The sequence below is a fragment of the Erpetoichthys calabaricus genome, chromosome 5, assembly GCF_900747795.2.
Source record: "Erpetoichthys calabaricus chromosome 5, fErpCal1.3, whole genome shotgun sequence".
NCBI classification, from domain to species: domain Eukaryota; kingdom Metazoa; phylum Chordata; class Cladistia; order Polypteriformes; family Polypteridae; genus Erpetoichthys; species Erpetoichthys calabaricus.
This window is the reverse complement of record NC_041398.2, coordinates 152,682,067-152,704,684: the sequence shown is the minus strand read 5'-3', so window position 1 is coordinate 152,704,684 and position 22,618 is coordinate 152,682,067. Positions and strand designations below refer to the sequence as shown.

Here is a 22,618-nt window from a genome sequence, read left to right as displayed (position 1 = left end):
GTTTTATAATCTTAACTTTAGCTACGCCAGGCTAAGATAGCAAAGCTATGAATTTATGTGCTCAAGTGAGCCTCCAAACAATGTTTTGGCTAAACATATTTAGCCAGTAACTATGTAGATTGTTGTTAGCTGTTAACATTTCTCAAACTTTGAAAGTTTCCCAAAGAAATCTACCTCAGGAAGCAGTGGGAGGTAGCCCTTAGACGGGATTTTGAGAAAGCTGTCCTGTGATGTGTGCCATGCTAGTTTGGTAACAGATGCTGTACCGCCATCACATGATCAAAACTACCATTTGCTCACATTAAGAAAACAAAGGTTTGATGATTCCTTCTGAGGGTACAGTCAATGTGGTCAAAGTAGCTGAGCGTGTTATCCAACAGTCGACATTAGGGCAAGCTGTCAGTGTATCTTTGATCAATCAGTTTGTTCGGGCTGAGATTGGTTCAGATGATGTGTTTTTTCTCAAGGAGCACATTGAGGAAACACAGTTTGAAATTGACAACCATCATTTTATGCTCATGTCTTTAGTTGTGTCTGTCTTCCACAAACTAAGGCTGCACCATATTGCCAGACTGAATACTCTCAAATTACAGACTGGCAACACACGGAAAAACCTATGTAAGATAGTTCTGTTTCATGGATTTTAGATCCTATCCTCTATATATTTAAGTAACCACATGTGTGTGTGTGTGCGCGTGTGTGTGTGAGAGAGAGAGAGATTGAGAGAGGAATGAGTGAAATGTTTTCAGAAATTATTATGCCAATTTGTATACAATAAAATTATTTATTTTTGTCATTGAGTGTATCATTTCACTGTTAAAAGAAAGACAAACAAAGATAACTGGCAGTAACAGTGCAAAATTCACAATTGGTATGCCAGCTTGAAAAGATAAGTTTTGAGGGTAGTTTTAAAATGTGTTATTGAATCGAGCTGACATATATGAGAGGGAAGAGATTTCCAGAGTTGAGGAGCACTATGAGAGACGCTCGAGCTCCCATAGAACTGAGTCTGAAGTGTGGTACAGAAAGTAGAGCTGCAGATGAGAATCTGAGTGAGTGTAAGTATGTAGGAGATCAGTGAAGTTGTGGAGAGCTTTAAACGTTAAGAACAGTATTTTGTATTGTATTCTGTAGTTAACAGGGAGACAGTGAAGTAGAGAGAGAATAGGTGTAATATGTTCAGTGGATTTAGAACAGCATGTTATTATCCTGGCAGCAGAATTTTGAAGAAGTTGTAAGCAATGGATAAGTTTTTGTGGGATGCCAGATAGAATAGCATTACAGTCATCTATACGTGAGATGACTAGGGCATTAACTAATACTTCAGTACTGTGTTGCATAAGAACAGAACAAAGTCTAGAAATGTTTCGGAGATGGAAGAAGGCAGTCCGAGAAATGTTACTTATATGGGAGGAATTATTTAATAATAATAATTATTATTATTATATAATAATTGTCATTATTAGTGTATAAATGGATAAAAATAATTGCATTTTAACTATTCGCCAAAATATGTTGTATGTAAACGATACTGTTTTAAACGTTATTGTTTTTTCATCAGAAAACCCGGTTTCCACGTTTACCTGTATTAGTTTCAATGGCACTTTTGCCACTCGCAATATGGCGGACGCGCTGACGTATCGTGTCGACTGGGCAACACATTGAATGCGGCGTCTATCTATACTGGTCCAGATCTAATTTTGCAATTATTGCATTGCATTAAAAGTTGCATAGTTAGATCTGGACCACCCTACATATGTCTATGCCTGCTAGTGGATGCTACTCACGTAATACGGAAGTTGTACATCATGTGACAATACGAATGGTCACATGATTCTCCTAATTGACAATACGAATGGTCACATGATTCTCCTAATTTTTCGCTTTGTTTATTTTGTAACTTCTCTAATACGTGAACTGAAGAAGAAGTAGTTGTGGCTTTAAGAAATTTGTTGTTTGGCGACTTTTGAAAATTCCTTCGCATCAAGTTCCAACTATACAATGTCTTGGGTAGTGAACATTTGTTTTTTACTTGTGTCATCGGGCACTTTATCAGCTCTTCCTCTCGTAATTAATACATGGGCCTTCAGAAAAGCAACCGACAAAGGTAAACGATGTTTCAGTTTTGTGTTGGTGTTCCGTTTGTCTCATTTATTCGTAAATGGTATAAAAAGAATCATAGAAAAATGATGCATAGTTGTTTTGTTCAGTGCTATGGTTACAGAATGTACTTTATTTTCTTCCTGGTTATAGGTGCTGAGGATGACCTGAACAAACTTTATTTAAATTTTTTTAGAAGTACAAATATCAAAGGAGTATCATTATATTGAAAAGAGTATATTAACAATTTACATCTGCCTAGTTTTAAGAAAATTAATTACATTATATATTGAAATAATACAGTATGTATCAAAAAAGAAAAAGGCTTAAATTCTGCAAATCGGATAATATCAGGGTAGAATTAAATGGCACAGTTTTTACAGAATCAAAGAATACTAATTCTTAAAAAAATGATGGTTGGAGGAGACTTTAGAAATCTACATTTGTTTATAAAGTATATAGCTAAAATAAAACATTGTTGATTTAAAAAAAATTAACTGTCCTGTCCTTGATAAACATATCATGTTTAATATTTTCTGATTGTAATGGAGTAGAGGAATATATTTATAAACGTTCTTGTTCTTTACAGTTGAAGAATATATGATTTATAGTTTTTATGTAATTACAATAAAAACTATTATTGTCTAAATTGAAACTTTAAAACGTCATTAGAAGGGTATATTTAACATTCACAGTCTTAAACTGTACTTCTTTTTGCTTTTTTGAGTACTGAGAAAAGCGCTATATAAATGTAATGAATTATTATTATTTAGCAACATTTTTGTATAATCTTTGAACATAACCTCCTTTACTCTTTTATGGACATAGTTTATTATTCAGGGTTATCCTAATAATTTTATTGTTACAGTTTCTTCCTTTGAAGTTGATATTTAATAGTGACTTTAAAAAAGACACTGATAAAATATTTAATATACTCCATTTCCTAATGAACTGCTTTCAAAACCATTTTGTATTCTTTTACTGAACAGTCTAAATTGAACTTTCTGCAAAACTCTTCTTATTCCATGAAATCCCTATAAAAACTCAAGATGAGAGTTAAAGCCCAGATACCCGCAACTCATCATTTTTGTAAAAAAAAAAATAGAATTTCCTTTTAATGAAAATATACTTATTGGTCCATACTGGCACATTGTGGGGGTTAAATTATATTTGTAAAGAAATTTCCAGTAAAACAGAACTTACTGGTGAAAGTTTGATAGTTTAAAAGACAACTTGTACAATTCAAAATCACAATTTTAAAATAAATATCATACCAATTACACAATTACACTGATTATAAAAACAAGAAACTGCAACCATTTTAGTTTTCACGTACCATTCATGAAATCAAAATGAATAAAGTATAAACCACCTTTCTTGTAAGATTTCAAGATGGTTAGTTTTCTTATACAATGACATTTTTTTTTCTCCTAATTATGTTACAATTCAACCAATCAATGTTTTTAATGACTTTGGGGAACATAGTAGCAGGATAAATTAGTGCAAATATTCTAGGCATTCAATTCTGGCAAGCAACACTCTACCAAAAATTTTAATATTCTTCTTAAGCCATGAATCTAACATTAACTTAATTTTCTTTGGTTACTTGGAATATTTATCACTTCACATACATCAGAAAATTAGATTTTTACAAGACCTAAATATTTAGCCTCTATTTGAACTGATATGTTGTGTAATCTTGATAGTTTACACTCCTCAATAGCCATGATTTCACTTTTTTTAAATTTTGATGTAACCTAGAAACTTTCTAAAAGGTTTTGATAGTTTATAGAGCTGCAGGAATTTGCCTTTTTATTAAGAAAACTTTGTGTCATCTGGGAATTGAAAATTACTGGGTAACCCATGATATTCAGACCTTGTTTATTTATAATATAATTCATAAGAACAGACAACATTTACAGTGCTGCAACGAGTGAAAGTGGATGGCTTACACAACTTTAATGAAAATCTTCTGCATTCAGTATTAAATCTAGGACATGTACCTTTAGGCAATGATACAGAGCAATTAATATTTTTATACAGCATGTGTTTTTTGTTGTTTTTTTTGCTAAAGCCTAAAAATAAAAGTTTGCAAATTAAATTAAGGGTCTATTACATTTTACACAAACACCTAAAAATAAATCCATCATCATTTGTATTACTGTATTTAATTAAATCTAGAACAACTGATCTTGTTATGGATAGATCTCCCTTTTAGGAAGCCAGATTGTCTTTCATTAGTATCATTGGACAAGCCTGTTTTAATCTGAATGCCAGAGCATTAGTAAAAAATGTATAGTCAAAATTGGGTATGGTTATTTATTGCAAATTGCCAAGAATTTTCTTATGTTTTCTTGGTTTGGTAATTAAAATGATTAATTAATGCTTCAAAAAAGTTGTTGGTTCTCCCTGTTTTCTGCATTCCACTAATGTTTAAAATAGTAGATTCTTTACTTCTTCCCGTAAAGCTTTGTAAAAGTTTGCAGTTAGCCCAACTGGATTGGAAGCTTCACCACAAGGGGTATAAGGGTGACAAAGGGTGGCCGTGGCCACTATACTAAAAATAGTGGACACCCAACTAGCCAATACATTTTGAAACCTTTAAAAAGTCTGATAAATTGACTGAGGCGGATCCATTCAATGCATTGCCCGTGGTATTACTGTTTACATTTCCTTTGCCCTCACGTTTTCCCCCAACTACTAGTTTCAGCAGTATTTCTGAAACTTTAGGTCCCGGAATTGTTTGTGATGGGTCGGCACATGACTGTGTAATAAAAATTAAGCATTCTGTGATGAATGACAATAGCACCCTCTGTTTATAGTACACTTTACTGCAAGTAGCCCATGCTGCAGGATGGAGTGGAGATGGAGCTCTTGGAGCTTATGGACAGACAAGGACAGGGTTAGGCTTTCAGTCCTGCTCGTGTAGTATTTTCCTTGTTTGCATGGTTAAATGTAGGGGTATGGTCAGAGATACTCGCTCAATACAATCTTGCTTCCCACAACAAGGGTCTTTACTCGATCTGCCAAAGAATTTCTTTGTTTTCCTCTCAAAATAATCAGTTCATAAAATGCTGCATAAGTTCCAGAATAGCCATATGAAATCGGCCGTTGCTCATGCGTCAATTAAGTTGTAATATAATTTTTCAAATTCTTTCTGCCTTCTTCTACAGAAATCTACTTGTACTGTTAATGTATCACTATATAATTATAGTTAGTGGGCTTTGAACCAAGGTAACTCCTTATTAATGTTACTTTATTTAACATAAGGTATGGTGCTTTGATGCACTGTTTTCTATATGTGACGGTTTAGATTGTAATGCATTAACTGTTTTAAAGACACATTCCTGTATTATTGTGTATTAATGTTGTGGCTGTAGCCAAAAGTTAAGAAACCATGTAATTTGGTGTGACTAATGTAAAGGCATTAGACTGATTGTGATTTATGATGTTCTTGGGTTGATTGTTTCCAAATGATGTGGTAATTCATTTTCCATTAAAACTGCAGCATACTCTGTGCACTGGTAGAATTGGTTGACACTTTTGTGTATTTTACCTAATTATTTTATATATTGAAGTAAGTCTTATATACTGTACATTGATTGTAAAGCAATTAGTTTTATCTTTATTCTAGTATTAAACCAACATTGGTTTCCTCATGTCATCAAATAAAGCGTCATCTTTTAGTGAAATCATTTATCTTCATTTGCTTTCATATTAGAGCCATTTGGGTCATGTATCTTCACCCTCCAAATAATTAAAATCATCCCTGCTTCATCTTATATGTGATTTTTCACAGTAATTCATGTATGTGTACAATTCTGATCCATCTGGATCAATTGCATAAAATCAGAACCCTCAGACAAGAAAGAAACCGATGTATTGCACAAAACTGGTTTACATACAGCATGGCATAAATAGGAATACAGTTTATTGCTTGTTTTCTAACTTTTGCAATTGTTTTCAAAAGTGAATTATATTTCAATGTTGCGTTGAAGATGACAGTTTTTCCTTGGCCTCATTCCTCATACTGCTGGCATTCTGCAGGTCAAAAGTTCTTTCTCACTGTCAAGACAATACAATACAGTTTATTTTCGTATAGCCCAAAACCACACAGGAAGTGCTGCAATGGGCTTTAACAGGCCCTGCCTCTTGACAGCCCCCCAGCCTTGACTCTCTAAGATGACAAGGATAAACTCCCAAAAAAAACCTTTGTAGGGAAAAATGGAAGAAACCCTGGGAAAGGCAGTTCAAAGAGAGACCCCTTTCCAGGTAGGTTGGGTGTGCAGGGGGTGTCAAAAGAAGGGGGCCATACAATACAATACAATACACAGAACAGAACAAATCCTCAATACAGTATAAAATAAAAAAATTTTTAGAATTTAAAAAAAAAAATAATAAAAATTTTAGAAGTACGGAGCAGAATTTAACAGTAGATGATATCACATAATAAGATTTGGATATTTTTAGAGTCCTGGAGACTTCATCCGTCAAGCTGCCTCCCCCATTTGGCCATTCCATGGCTGAAATAGTGCTGGGCCAGCCAATCCGTTGAAAGAACCCCTCTTTCCCACGATTCCTGCGATCCTCCATCTGTCAAGAGAAGATACTATTACAACTGTATATTTACAGAAGTACAATATATTTGAATGTTATTGTTTAGCCTCATTATTACTTCTAGTCATATTGGGGTACAACTCCTTTGCTGATTCAAGAGACAAGTAGTGGACCCCTGCAAGCATATGGATTGTTGTCTGAGGCATTAAGAGTGATTATACAACAGGTTAGCCATTTGTAACCTTGGCATTCACACATCAATGTCACGAGGCCATGCTGCACAGCTAAAAATGTACAGTTATTTACAAGATTCTACATGACTTAAAGATTAGTGAAAAGAAAGTTTACATTTATCACTTGTATTCAGTATGATATTCTGACATGATGGTGAAATTAATTTGTTCAATAAGTAAGTAAAGTTAAAATTTCCTCTGGCAGAATCACATCAAAAATAAAGGCAATCTCATCAGGCAGTTGATTGTGGATTTCACAATGCAGACAAGAAGGAAAAGACTTCATCAAACTGCTCCTCACCTTCAGAATTAATGACAGCATTTTCCATTGTCTTTTCCCAGGTAGACTTTAATTTGCCAGTAATTATTGCCTGCAAATCAGTATTATTTGATGGAAGAATGCTAAACATTATCACATCTGTATCAGTATTTAATTTTACCTCCTTTTAATATAATGTAAAAGAAAGTAAACACAGATGCCTTTATTTTTAATCACTCTCAATATACTGCTTTACCTATATATTATATACTAATTTCAAGGAGTTTTAGTAGGTCAGGGTTCTTGGAAATGAAATCCATTAGCACAGAGCAGGCTTGTTTCTATTGTTGCTGAGCATCACGAATGCTTTCTCTGACCTTTCATTTATTGGTCACACACATAAGAAAAAATCATTTTGAATACCTAACCCCAATTAAGATGTTATCACCTGATACAGTAGCTTGCACATTAATGATAAACGTCATAATAGTGTATGCTTATGGAATGTGGTAGTTCTTCTTTTTGCATGTACATCTATGAAATAAAAACATTAAAATTCTGAAAAAAGTTTACTGCAGTGTAAATTTTTAACTTTTATTTCACTTCTATTTCCCCAGAACTTTTCACAATGAATTAAATCAGAACAAGTAACAACAATGATATAAAAGTAACACAGAACAGTTCCATCCTTTAGTAGTCCATGTAGATAAAATGAAAGTGATGAAGTGGACTGAGAAAGTTGGAATTTTTAAAATTAAAAGCATATCCTTGTAAAAAAGTTCAACTAAAATGAAACCGTTTAAAGTTGAAAACCTGTTAAGAACACATGCTTATAACTGAAAAACCCATCCACCATGTGTTTAACTTTCTCACATAAAAACCTTAACATGCATCGGTGAAGCCAGTACCATTGAGTGAATCAAGAAGGAAACTCTTCCCTATGTCAAGGATTCAGCATCTGTAAAATGTTATGCTAAATGGACTATCTTCCTATGTGCTTTTCACCTTGTTAAAAGTTCCCACTTTGTTTGAAAGAGATGCCTTTTACCTATAGCCTTGTGTATGCAAGATCGATGACCTGATATGCATTGACAATGCCATGTTATTTCTTTTGGTGTCATGGGCCACCGTGACTCTCCTAAGTCTGCTATGATAAGCCATCTTTGGTTCAAATATAGAAATATGCAATTTTGTCTGTGATGCACTCAGAGTTAGCATAACTGACAAGGGCACATCATCTTTATTTGCCTTTTGTTGTATCTTTAACAAAGCCTCCTTGTACTGAACCCCACAACAATGGTTTTGGACTATAATGTAAAACACATCTACTTTAAGAGCTACACTACTTTGCTGTTACTTGCTCAAGGACAAAAATACAATTATTAGATGTACTCGCATTGAAAAGACAGAATTCTTTTGGCAAAATCATCATTTAAGGTGCATTTATTGAGTTCATACATGTACAAGAGTTGATGGACCATAAAATGATTTCTCTACAGCAAACACAACTCATTTCGGATCCATACACTGACAGCTGAGGTACCTTTCCTTTGACATTATCACAGCCTTGTTTGCATGTTGCCTTCTGATGTGGTTTTGCAAGATTTTTTTTCCAATGGCAAATTGCAGTATTCACATTTGAAGGTGGCTGTACGCTGTTTGCACTGTGGGGGTCCTGACTGGCTGGTCAAGTCAGGCTGCAGGCAAACTGGCAGTTGGGGCTTCTGGTGAGCTAACTGGTTGGCTGGTGAAGCTGCTGACATATGGCTAGAAAGATGCTGAAACACATTGCCTGTATTGTACATCAATACTAATTAGAAGAGACAATGATAGTGTATTTTTATAGTAATGTAGTCCACATTGAAAAACTGACTATGACTGTGACTATGTAACAGAAGAATATGAAGGAGTTTTAGACAGACTGCTGTTTAGTCATACTTCTTTGTCACAGCAATTGTTGAAAAACATAACACATTTTCATTATTTGATTTAATGAGACAAGCTTTTTAGTTATTTTCTTTCATGAGTAATTAAGTGTATTTTTTCTGCCTTGTACACACCACTGTAGGGAGAAGTTCTGGCTCCTATCAATGTAAACTGGATTAAGCAGGTTTGAGAATAACATAACATGACAAAGTCACTCCCATTATTCTTTCATATCAACTATACATTCCACTCCTTTGCACAGATTAAATAAAATCAGGTACTCTATTGAACAAAGATATTGAAAATTCAAAAATGATGTTCATTGTTTACAGAAATGCTAACATGTCTCTGTAGGGGAAAAATAGGTGGCACATGTGATATATCACATGATTTAAACTGTTCATTGGACAACAAAATTTATCCAGATTTAAACGTAACGCACAAAAACAGTAATCCGGACCAGTAGCACGCACAAAAACAGTAATCCGGACCAGTAGCTAAAAGTACTGTCTGTTCTTTTCCTTTAATTTATAATGGCAAAAATCAAATAAATAAAAACAGCAAAGTAAATACTAACAAAATTAAAAATAAAATTTTCATTAGCCTTCCATTGAAATAACAGATTTAAACAGTCAGAGAAAGCAATATTTAATCCAGTAATCACATTGTTCTTTTTCATTAATTATGCTAACAGCTTAAATTAAGAAAATAAACAACTAAGTAAATGATAATACTGCCCATTTGTTGTACCTTCTACTGAAATAACAGATTTTAACAGAGTTAACAAAACACTATCTAGTCCTATAATCATTTCGTTTTATTTGTTTTTTTTCCACATGATAGCGTAAATGAAATAAATAAATGACAAAGTAAATGGTAGAAAAACTGAAAATACTGACCTTTTGTTGTTGGGCATCCATATACTATTTGCTGCAATTCAAATGCAGTCCACTCCCTCTTCTCTGCAATCTAATTAATTTTATCAACTCAAGGATCTTCTTTCTTCATTTTGGTTAAACCACCCCTGGACTAGCAAGGATTATTTTATGTGGTAAGGATTTGCCATCTTTGGCTTCTTCCCCTAACACCTTCTCCTTTACTGCAGTTGTATGCGCTCTGTGACTTAGCCTGTTGTAACAAAGCATATTTTTTAAGGTGGATAAAACCCTTCTCAGGAGTAAAAAGACTGGATGGAGGCTGATTTTGGTTTCTAAAAGAGCTGCAACATGTGCAGCTGCTAAGGGCCAAATCAAAACAATTAACAATCTTGCTTTCTCTTACATATTCTCTCAGGTCTTGTATGTTTAACATTATAAACACTACTTTTTAGCACATTACAACATAACAGGATAATGAGCATTACAAGTCTAAATATAGATATTTTCTTCATTCTAGTATAATGAACATTTCATATCTGTCGTGTGAACGTGTAATTAATATTCCCCTAACACCACTGCACACTTGGAATGTAACAGTCAATCTGAGAAGACACAAAATTGACAAAGGAAGTATATGTGCACAAGGTAAAGGAACTGCGGCACTAGTTTCAAATGCACAGGAATTTGACAATTTTCATGGTGTTTTAGGGTTGGGTCAATAGGGTAGCGGTATATACAGTGTTGTGCCAGTGTTGAATGCTAAATGCAGTTTAAGCGGCCACGGAAAACTGGTCATTGCCACATGTCATGTTCATTATCACAGCATACATTTAATCCAAATCAGTAACCAACGTGCAAAGAAGATTTTGCATTAAATTTAACATGCCTTGAGGAGGACGCATTCCAACTTGTCACTTTATTTTAAAGTGGTTCGATACATTTCAATTTTCAAGTAGTGTGAAGGACATGTTTGTTGGAACATTAAGAACTGAAACGACACCAGAAAATATCAAAAGCGTGAGACAGGCTGAACATCAGACTGCTGTCATTTGCACAATGTGGGTCTAAAGCATAAAATTTCAAACTGGTCTGTTCACCTAATTGTTCAAGTTGTATACTGTCACCTGTATAAAATACAGACAGAACATATTTTTTTCTAAGAATAATATAGCTACATGATTAAACTTTTGTACTCCTTTAAAAGATAACCAGAATATACTAAAAAATTGCAAAATCATAGAAGAATGTTTTGTTAAATGTGATCTCATTTGAAAATATTATTTAAAACAATAATGTTATTTAAGACAAGGTAAATAAACTTTCATTGAATCATTTTTTTGAGTATTTTATTCTTAGTTATTCTTTAGATGGGAGAAGATTCATACCTGGTAGCATGGATCGTGGACTATCTTAAAGACAGACCTCGATATGTACCTCTCGGGAACTGCAGGTCTGACTTTGTGGTCAGCAACACAGGAGTGCCACAGGGGACTGTACTTTCTCCTGTCCTGTTCAGCCTATATACATCGGACTTCCAATACAACTCAGAGTCCTGCCACGTACAAAGGTTTGCTGACGACACTGCTGTTGTGGGCTGCATCAGGAGTGGGCAGGAGGAGGAGTACAGGAACCTAATCAAGGACTTTGTTAAATGGTGCGACTCAAGCCACCTACAACTGAACACCAGCAAAACCAAGGAGCTGGTGGTGGATTTTAGGAGGGCCCAGGCCCCTCATGGACCCCGTGATCATCAGAGGTGACTGTGTGCAGAGGGTGCAGACCTATAAATACCTGGGAGTGCAGCTGGATGATAAATTGGACTGGACTGCCAATACTGATGCTCTGTGTAAGAAAGGACAGAGCCGACTATACTTCCTTAGAAGGCTGGCGTCCTTCAACATCTGCAATAAGATGCTGCAGATGTTCTACCAGACGGTTGTGGCGAGCGCCCTCTTCTACGTGGGGGTGTGCTGGGGAGGTAGCATAAAGAAGAGGGATGCCTCACGCCTGGACAAACTGGTGAGGAAGGCAGGCTCTATTGTAGGCGTGGAGCTGGACAGTTTGACATCTGTGGCAAAGCGACGGGCACTGAGCAGGCTCCTGCCAGTCATGGAGAATCCACTGCATCCACTAAACAGTATCATCTCCAGACAGAGGAGCAGCTTCAGCGACAGACTGCTGTCACTGTCCTGCTCCACTGACAGATAGTGTGGGGGAGGAAAGATCTCCTCAATCTGACTCTTCAATTCCACCCGGGGGGGTAAACGTTAACGTTATACAAAGATATTGTCTGTCTGTATGCCTGCATTGTTATCACTCTTTAATTTTAATATTGTCTTTATCAGTATGCTGCTGGTGGAGTATGTGAATTTCCCCTTGGGATTAATAAAGTATCTATCTATCTAACCCGGCAAACATGAGTCAAGTCAGTGGCAATTCATACTGCCCTTTCAAAAATAATATTCTCATAACACCTGTTATAAAGACTTTATTCCTCTCTGTTTTACTAAAGCTAACACTGTATTTTACAGTGCCCTCTGTAATGTTTGGGACAAAGACATATTTATTCTTGATTTAACCCCTCTGCCGCATTGTTTAAAATGGCAAATCAATAAATTCAAACATGATTAAAGTGCACATTGCAGTCTTAAATTTAAGGGTATTTGCATACATTTCAGTCACACCATGTAGAAATAACATTTTAGGGTGCCTTAATGTTTGAGACATAGAAAAGGTCATTATATTGAAGCAACCATGTTTAGTACTTTGTTGTATATTCCTTGCATGCAATGACTTTTTGAAGCCTGTGATTTACAGACATCATCAGGGGCCTAATGCATAATGTTGTGCATAGAATTCACACTAAAACATGGCATATGGACAAAAGTGGAAATGTGCGTAAGCACAAAAAAATTCAGATGCATAAATCTGTGCGTACACCAGCTTCCATGTTCTTCTGCTAAATAAATCCTGGTCCGCGTGAAAAGTAACGCACATGCACGCTCCAGCTGTCCCCACCCCGACTCCTCCCAGAATTACACCTCTTTGAATATACAAATCAATATAAATAGCCCTTAAGTTCAGCAATCTGTGAAAAGACAATGGCAAAGGCACAGGGGAAAATAGAAGAATTTCAGCAATAACCAAGTGGAGGCAAGGAGAAACGTACTATTTGTTGGTTTAAACAGTGGTATACACAACCAAAGGAAGTTGATCGAGTGACAGAAACTCAAAAGCTCAAGTTCAAAGTCACATAGTGCTCAAAATAAAAGAGAAGTTGTCAGATATCAGAGTCGCCGTAGCCCACTGTCCGAGTGTCATATGGAGGCTTATTAGAGTACAGAGAAAAGTCCTAATATTACAGCTTTCTGAATAATTAAAATACTGAGATATATATGTGATCATTTTCATGATGATAGGAGTTAAAGCATGTTATTAAACATGGGAACACGGTGGAGCAGTAATTGTTTATGTCTCATGCAAGATGCTTGCTGCACCATGTGCGACCTTCGATGAAATACTTTATTGTAGCAGTACTAACCCCCAATTCCTGTCCTTACTTTTCTTTCTCCAAATACCCAATCGCCACACAATCAGCACTGTAATAGACGTTAAGCCATCTGTAAGCTTAGAACACCGATTCTTCAAAACTTTTAAGGAACATTGAAATATCTTTATAGTACGTGTTTATTTATTCTATCCATCTATCCTTCCAGCACCAGCAAGAATACAGTGCAAGGCAGGAACAATCTGTGAACAGAGCGCCAGCGCGCCTCTAGTGCTGCGGCACCGTGTTCTCACATGTTTAATTATTAACAATATAGATTATACAGATAAGATGTTAACATAATTTAAATAATGTAATAAACATACTTTGCTGCATTTCATCTTAAAAATGATATCGCCATCATATGTAAATATGCGCTTAATAAAGTGGCTCAGGTTGTGCAATATTATAACTGTATTGCAAGTTTACAGTGAGGTACTTGTACTTACAGGTACAAACAGTTCTACAAGGAGCAATTGATGGACTGATTGAGTGCATTTATAGTTCTTGGGATGAAACTGTTTCTGAACCACGAGGTCAGTACAGGAAAGGCTCTGAAGCGATTGCCGTATGAGAGCAGTTCAATAGACAGCATGGCTGAGGCAGCATATGCTAGATGCTGTATACCGATAATTCTTTTTCTGATCAGCTGCTGTACAGCTGTGATTCCCCACTCGGATACAGTGATATAAATACTCTGAGTGGTGCAGTTAGAGTAATATGGAAAAAGATGATCTGCTGTGGCAACCCCTAACAGGAGCAGCTGAAAGAAGGAGGTGCAGTGAGAGTAACCACTCTAAAGCAGCTGTTGTATTTAGAATAGTTTGACCATTCTGTGGACCATTATATTGTTACAAGTTAATTACAATCAGATGCATTAAACTAATAAACAATGTGCGGTTAATTTCAGTGTATTTATAAAGCCGCTTCAGGGATGTGGATCTAAAAAAGAAAGGGTAACCACACAGGAACAGTAGCACTGCTTTGACGCTGGGTGCCGCCAGTCTGCAAAACCGAGCGCAGAACTTACGTATGCCAGGGTATGAGCTGCTGTGGAAATGTGCATGGCTTTACGGCAAATTTAGGTTTTATATATTGCGATTTAAACATGGAAATGTTCTTACTCAACATTTTTGTGCGTACGCTCCGTTTATACATGAGGCCCCTGGTCTGTGGAGGAAGGAGAAAAGGCATTAGCACCGTTCAATAACCCTGGCCTCTGTGTCTTACTCCCAGTTAAGCCCTTAACCTGCCTCCCAAGTATGCGTGTGTGACTCATATATATATATATTCACGCCATTCGTAGTCTGTGTCACAATCTGATTGTATGGGTGGTTACCTACCTAGTAACGCTTGTGATTGGCCAGCAATCTGCTAACATCCCGCCACGGTGCCCTCAGTTTGTGAGGAGCAGATCATAGAATGGTTGAAATAGTTTACTGTCAAATAAATGCAAATAGTACAACAACACGTGTTTCGCCCTCATTCTGGGCTCATCATACGAATGCCGTGAATGTAATTACCCCGATCTACATGCTGTCAAATAAACGAACCACACGCCCGTGGCGCAACGTTAGGGGCATCGCCTCTGGCGCTGACATCCGAGGTTTGATTCCCGAGAGGGAGTGCAGTGGAGTGTGTACACCTGATGAGCCCAGAATGAGGCGAAACACGTGTCGTGTACTCTTTGCATTTATTTGACAGTAAACTATTTCAACCATTCTATGATCTGCTCCTCACAAACTGAGGGCACCGTGGCGGATGTTAGCAGATTGCTGGCCAACCACAAGCGTTACCTGGTAGGTAACCACCCATACAATCAGATTGTGACACAGACTACGAATGCCGTGAATGTAATTACCCCGATCTACATGCTGTGAAATAAACGAACCACATGCCGTGGCGCAACGTTAGGGGCATCGCCTCTGGCGCTGACGTCCGAGGTTCGATTCCCGAGAAGGAGTGCAGTCGAGTGTGTACACCTGATGAGCCCAGAATGAGGGCGAAACACATGTCGTGTACTCTTTGCATTTATTTGACAGTAAACTATTTCAACCATATATATATATATATATATATATATATATATATATATATATATATATAATATTTGCAGCTGGAGATCCACAAAGGGAGAAAAAATGAATCGCGTATCATAAAGTAGTTTTTATTCCTGAGCTTTCAACCCCTGAGCTCAGGAATAAAAACTGCTTTGATATGTGATTCATTTTATCTCCCTTTGTGGATCTCCAGCTGCAAATATGCAAACTGTATCACAGACCTTCTCTTCCATATATGTATATACGTGTGTGTGTGTTTATATAGTTAGGTCCATAAATATTTGGACAGGGACAACTTTTTTTCTAATTTTGGTTCTGTACATTACCACAATGAATTTTAAATGAAACAACTCAGATGCAGTTGAAGTGCAGACTTTCAGCTTTAATTCAGTGGGGGTGAACAAAACGATTGCATAAAAATGTGAGGCAATCTAAAGCATTTTTTTAACACAATCCCTTCATTTCAGGTGCTTAAAAGTAATTGGACAATTGACTCAAAGGCTATTTCATGGGCAGGTGTGGGCAAGTCCGTTGTTATGTCATTATCAATTAAGCAGATAAAAGGCCTGGAGTTAATTTGAGGTGTGGTGCTTGCATGTGGAAGATTTTGCTGTGAACAGACAACATGCGGTCAAAGGAGCTCTCCATGTAGGTGAAAGAAGCCATCCTTAAGCTGCGAAAGCAGAAAAAACCCATCCGAGAAATTGCTACAATATTACGAGTGGCAAAATCTACAGTTTGGTACATCCTGAGAAAGAAAACAAGCACTGGTGAGCTCAGCAACGCAAAAAAGACCTGGACGTCCACGGAAGACAACAGTGGTGGATGATCACAGAATCATTTCCATGATGAAGAGAAACCCCTTCACAACAGCCACCCAAGGTGAACAATTAAAGCAAAGAAGTGGAAAATTCTTGAATAGCCAAGTCAGTCACCGGACTTAACCCAATTGAGCATGCATTTCACTTGTTGAAGACTAAGCTTTGGACAGAAAGGTCCACAAACAAACAGCAACTGAAAGCTGCTGAAGTAAAGGCCTGGCAGAGCATTAAAAAGGAGGAAACCCAGCATCTGGTGATGTCCATGAGTCAAGACTTCAGGCTGTTATTGCCAGCAAAGGGTTTTCAACCAAGTATTAGAAATGAACATTTTATTTCCAGTTATTTTATTTGTCCAATTACTTTTGAGCCTCTGAAATGAAGGGATTGTGTTAAAAAATGCTTTAGTTGCCTCACATTGTTATGCAATCATTTTGTTCACCACACTGAATTAAAGCTGAAAGTCTGCACTTCAACTGCATCTGAGTTATTTCATTTAAAATTCATTGTGGTGATGTACAGAACCAAAATTAGAAAAAAGTTGTCTCTGTCCAAATATTTATGGACCTAACTGTGTGTGTATATACATATTACAGTGGAACCTTGGGTCATGACCGTAATTCGTTCCAAAACTCTGGTCGTAACCTGATTTGGTCATGACCCAAAGTAGTTTCCCGCATAGGATTGTATGTAAATACAATTAATCTGTTCCAGACCATACAAACTGTGTGTAAATATATATATATTTTTTTAAAGATTTTTAAGCACAAGTATAGTTATTTATATCATAGAATGCACAGCGTAATAGTAAACTCAATGTAAAAGCATTGGATAACACTGAGAAAACCTTGAACAACAGAAAAAACTAACATTGCAAGAGTTCACGCTATAGCGCTACGAACTGGTCGCTAAAAACACTTTTTTTTTTAATGAGTTTTAAGCACAGGGAAAAAAATGAACATTTGAAAAATCTGTAATTTAATAAACAACCAAGAAAGGTAACATTGCAACATTGCACGCTACGAACCGATCGCTGTAAACAGAAGTGAAGTGGAGGTTAAAATCCAATAGAAAAAAGTCTTCATTAAATATGAGGTTAAAACAATGCTTGAATCAGTCTCTTTAAAAACAAGCCCTGTGCATTCTTTAACTGCCTTCTCGGCCTTATGTCAGCCCTGTGTGCGTGCGTGTGTGTGTGTGTGTCTGTCTCGCTCGCTCACGCTCTCTCTATCTCGCTCGCTGTGCGGAAATCATTGGCGCACACAAACCAAAAGGGAGACTAGCTTGTTTGTATACCGAGTGTGTGGTCGTGAACAGATGCTAAAGTTTGGCGAACTTTTTGTTCGTAACCCGATTTGTACGTGTACAGAGACGTTCGTGAACCGAGGTTCCACTGTACGTGTGTGTGTATGTGTATATATATATTATATTATATATATATATATATGTATATACACAGTGCATCCAGAAAGTGTTCACAGCGCATCACTTTTTCCACATTTTATTATGTTACAGCCTTATTCCAAAATAGATTAAATTCATTTTTTTTCCTCAGAATTCTACACACAACAGCCCATAATGATAATGTGAGAAAAGTTTACTTGAGGTTTTTGCAAATTTTTTAAAAATAAAAAAAATTGAGAAAGCACACGTACATAAGTATTCACAGCCTTTGCCGTGAAGCTCAAAATTGAGCTCAGGTGCATCCTGTTTCCCCTGATCATCCTTGAGATGTTTCTGCAGCTTAATTGGAGTCCACCTGTGGTAAATTCAGTTGACTGAACATGATTTGGAAAGGCACACACCTGTCTATATAAGGTCCCACAGTTGACAGTTCATGTCAGAGCACAAACCAAGCATGAAGTCAAAGGAATTGTCTGTAGACCTCCGAGACAGGATTGTCTCGAGGCACAAATCTGGGGAAGGTACAGAAAAATTTCTGCTGCTTTGAAGGGTCCCAATGAGCACAGTGGCCTCCATCATCCGTAAGTGGAAGAAGTTCAAAACCACCAGGACTCTTCCTAGAGCTGGCCGGCCATCTAAACTGAGCGATCAGGGGAGAAGGGCCTTAGTCAGGGAGGTGACCAAGAACACGATGGTCACTCTGTCAGAGCTCCAGAGGTCCTCTGTGGAGAGAGGAGAACCTTCCAGAAGGACAACCATCTCTGCAGCAATCCACCAATCAGGCCTGTATGGTAGAGTGGCCAGACAGAAGCCACTCCTTAGTAAAAGGCACATGGTAGCCCACCTGGAGTTTGCCAAAAGGCACCATGAAGGACTCTCAGACCATGAGAAAGAAAATTCTCTGGTCTGATGAGACAAAGATTGAACTCTTTGGTGTGAATGCCAGGCGTCACGTTTGGAGGAAACCTGGCACCATCCCTATAGTGAAGCATGGTGGTGGCAGCATCATGCTGTGGGTATGTTTTTCAGCGGCAGGAACTGGGAGACTAGTCAGGATAAAGGGAAAGATGACTGCAGCAATGTACAGAGACATCCTGGATGAAAAACCTGCTCCAGAGCGCACTTCACCTCAGACTGGGGCGACGGTTCATCTTTCAGCAGGACAACGACCCTAAGCACACAGCCAAGATATCAAAGGAGTGTCTTCAGGACAACTCTGTGAATGTCCTTGAGTGGCCCAGACTTGAATCTGATTGAACATCTCTGGAGAGATCTTAAAATGGCTGTGCACAGACGCTTCCCATCCAACCTGATGGAGCTTGAGAGGTGCTGCAAAGAGGAATGGGCGAAACTGGCTAAGGATAGGTGTGCCAAGCTTGTGGCATCATATTCAACAAGACTTGAGGCTGTAATTGCTGCCAAAGGTGCATCGACAAAGTATTGAGCAAAAGCTGTGAATACTTATGTATATGTGATTTCTCAGTTTTTTTTATTTTTAATAAATTTGCAAAAACCTCAAGGTAAACTTTTTTCACATTGTCATTATGGGATGTTGTGTGCAGAATTCTAAGGAAAAAAATGAATTTTAATCCATTTTGGAATAAGGCTGTAACATAAGAAAAGGTGGAAAAAGTGATGCGCTGTGAATACTTTCTGGATGCACTGTATAATATGGTCATTTTTGTGACTATATATAAGACGTTGAGAAGGTTTGGGGCAGCCACCCGTATAATTGTTCCCGGCTGCAAAACTGATTCATAAACAAAGACATGTTCATTCAACTGAGTCCAAAACAGAACTGATTCTCTTGAGAAGAGATGGTAGCTTTAAAGGCCAGCAAAGGAAGTGATGTCATCAATACCGGAACCGGAAGTGATGTCATTGGCTGCCCCAGAGCTGGGCGGGATTTCCCTAGAATGGTCTGCAAAAGATCGAGAGGGAATATTAATGCACTTCGCCACCCCCTGGTCTGGCATGGAATCACATGTATTCAAGCCCTTTAGTTGTCTCCTAAACACACGTGTGTGACAATATGTATATACTAGTCATTTAGCCCGTTTCAATAACGGGCGATAGAACAGTAGTGCATAAACATTAGTAGGAACAGTCTATATTAAATGGGCAAGGGACTTTGACCTCATTCTTTTTGTTGGTCGTATTTTTCTTTGTTTCAGCCTTTCTTTTGTTGATGTTTACTTGCTGAGCTGACCGTTCTTCGTGGGCTGCCACCCTGAATTGTGTGTCTTTAATTTTCTGTGACAGTAATACTGTCTTGTACGGCTCTATTCAATAAGGGTGCGCACAAAAAGGCGAGCTTCTAAAGGGCGACCTCAATTGAGCGCGGCGAATAAAGGCGTTCGTAGATAATTTAGTTCAAATGGCTCTGGAATATGTGAAGAGCAACAAAGGTGCAGATCTTTATTTACACGCGCCTTTATTCGCTGCGCCCAATTGAGGTCGCCCTTTTGAGGACCCCCTTTTTGTGCGTGCCCTTATTGAAGGATGCCTGTGCGCGCCCTTATTGAAGGATACCGTCTTGTACGTCCGTAATATACCTTTAATTTTCTCTGGCGGTAATACAGGCGTGCTCGTCGGTAATATGCCTTTAATCTCCTCTGACAGTAATACTGGCTTGTATGTGGCTGTAATATGCGTCACTGTATTGTATACCTTTAATTTCCTCTCGCAGTAAATGGGGTAAATATCACAAGTAAACATAAAGCTCTTTATCAACAAAATTTTGGCGTCTGTATGGAAAAAATTAAGCAAGACTTGCATAGATGGTCAACCCTTCATCTCACTCTAGCCGGAAGAATTAACATTGTTAAGATGAATATCCTTCCTAAACTTCTCTTTTTATTTCAAAATATTTCAATATATATCAATAAATCGTTTTTTAAACAATTAGATTCAATAATAACCTCATTCATTTGGAACTCAAAACACCCACGTATCCGAAGAGCGACCCTACAAAGACCTCAGGCAGAAGGTGGCATGGCTTTACCTAATTTTCACTTTTATTACTGGGCAGCAAACATACAAGCCATAAAAACCTGGACACAAATAAATGCACATTCCCAGGCTTGGTCTGCAATAGAAGTAAAATCCTGTAGTACTTCTTTATATTCCCTGCTCTGCTCTCCAATAAATGAAAGTTATCGCAAATATACTAATAACCCAATTGTGCTTTACTCACTCAGAATATGGAACCAAATTAGGAAGCATTTTAAGATGGAAAATCTTTTATCAGTGGCACCTCTGCAAGGGAACCACCTCTTTCAACCTTCGCAAGTATATCCAGTTTTTAATACCTGGAAAAGTTTTGGGATTAAAATGCTCAGAGATCTTTATATAGACAACATATTTACATCTTTTGAACAATTACGTTCAAAATTTAACCTCCCAGCTACACATTTCTTTTACTATCTTCAAATTAGAAATTTTGTTAAACAGAAATTGCCCGATTTCCCCCACCTTGCACCCTCCACAATGCTGGAAAAAATACTGCTCAATTCCGAGGAAACAAACACTATTTCCGCAATATATAAAATCTTATTAGAGTCCCTACCTTTCAAAGACCCAAGAGGACATTGGGAAGAAGATCTCTTAATCAATATATCAGAAAAGGAGTGGAAGGTAGCAAAGCAGAGAATTCACTCGAGTTCTATATGCACAAAGCATAGAATTATTCAACTAAAAATTATATATCGAGCTCATCTGTCTCGCTTAAAACTGTCCAAAATGTTTCCAGGCCAGGATCCAACCTGCGAGCGCTGCAACCAAGCTCCTGCCTCACTGGGTCACATGTTCTGGGCCTGCACCAAACTAACATCATTTTGGACAACAATTTTTAAGTGCTTCTCAGACAGCCTTAGTATCACAATCCCTCCTAACCCATTAACAGCTGTGTTTGGTGTCCTTCCAGATGGACTGGAATTGGAGAAGGACAAGCAAACGGTGATTGCATTCACTACACTCTTGGCACGCAGACTTATTTTGTTAAATTGGAAGAATCCTAATTCTCCTCTTATAAGTCAGTGGGAAACCGATGTTTTATATTATTTGAAATTGGAAAAAATCAAATTTTCAGTTAGAGGATCTGTACAAAATTTTTTCAAAACATGGCAGGATTTAATCAATATTATTTTAGAATAAGAGAAATAACTATTATTGCATTTAACTCCCTTCTCCATCTCTTATTTATATAGATATTTACTTCTCCCCTTCTTTTGTCTAATGTTGCCTTATTAAAAAGCTTAAAGAAATTTTCCTTTAGCTAAGCTCTCCTTCTCAGGGGTGGGGTTTGATTTGTTTTCAAATTTGTTGGGTTAGAAATTGATCTGTTTGTATGGAATGATTACAATGAAAATTAATAAAATAAAAATATTAAAAAAAAAAAAAAAAAAAATTTCCTCTCGCAGTAATACTGGTTTGTATTTCTGTAGACCGCCTCTAACTTTCTCTGACAGTAATATCGCGCATCGCACCGTGCCCCGCCCATGCGCACTTCATCAGAAGACACCCACACACGGACACCTGGACGCACATAGGGATTTTATATATATATAGAGAGATAGATATATATACAGTGGTGTGAAAAACTATTTGCCCCCTTCCTGATTTCTTATTCTTTTGCATGTTTGTCACACAAAATGTTTCTGATCATCAAACACATTTAACCATTAGTCAAATATAACACAAGTAAACACAAAATGCAGTTTTTAAATGGTGGTTTTTATTATTTAGGGAGAAAAAAAATCCAAACCTACATGGCCCTGTGTGAAAAAGTAATTGCCCCCTTGTTAAAAAATAACCTAACTGTGGTGTATCACACCT

The 22,618-nt window shown here is 37.3% G+C and overlaps 1 protein-coding gene across 1 annotated transcript in view; it reads left to right on the top strand.

The window, feature by feature from the left end:
• Positions 1 to 1,850: 1,850 nt before the first annotated feature.
• The window catches only part of aga (aspartylglucosaminidase), a 223,773-nt gene continuing 203,005 nt past the window's right edge, over positions 1,851 to 22,618 (top strand). Inside the window, exon 1 of the mRNA XM_028802138.1 lies at positions 1,851 to 2,107. Coding sequence (XP_028657971.1) covers positions 2,002 to 2,107 — 106 coding nt within the window. The 5' untranslated portion in view covers positions 1,851 to 2,001. The remainder of the gene's footprint in view (positions 2,108 to 22,618) is intronic.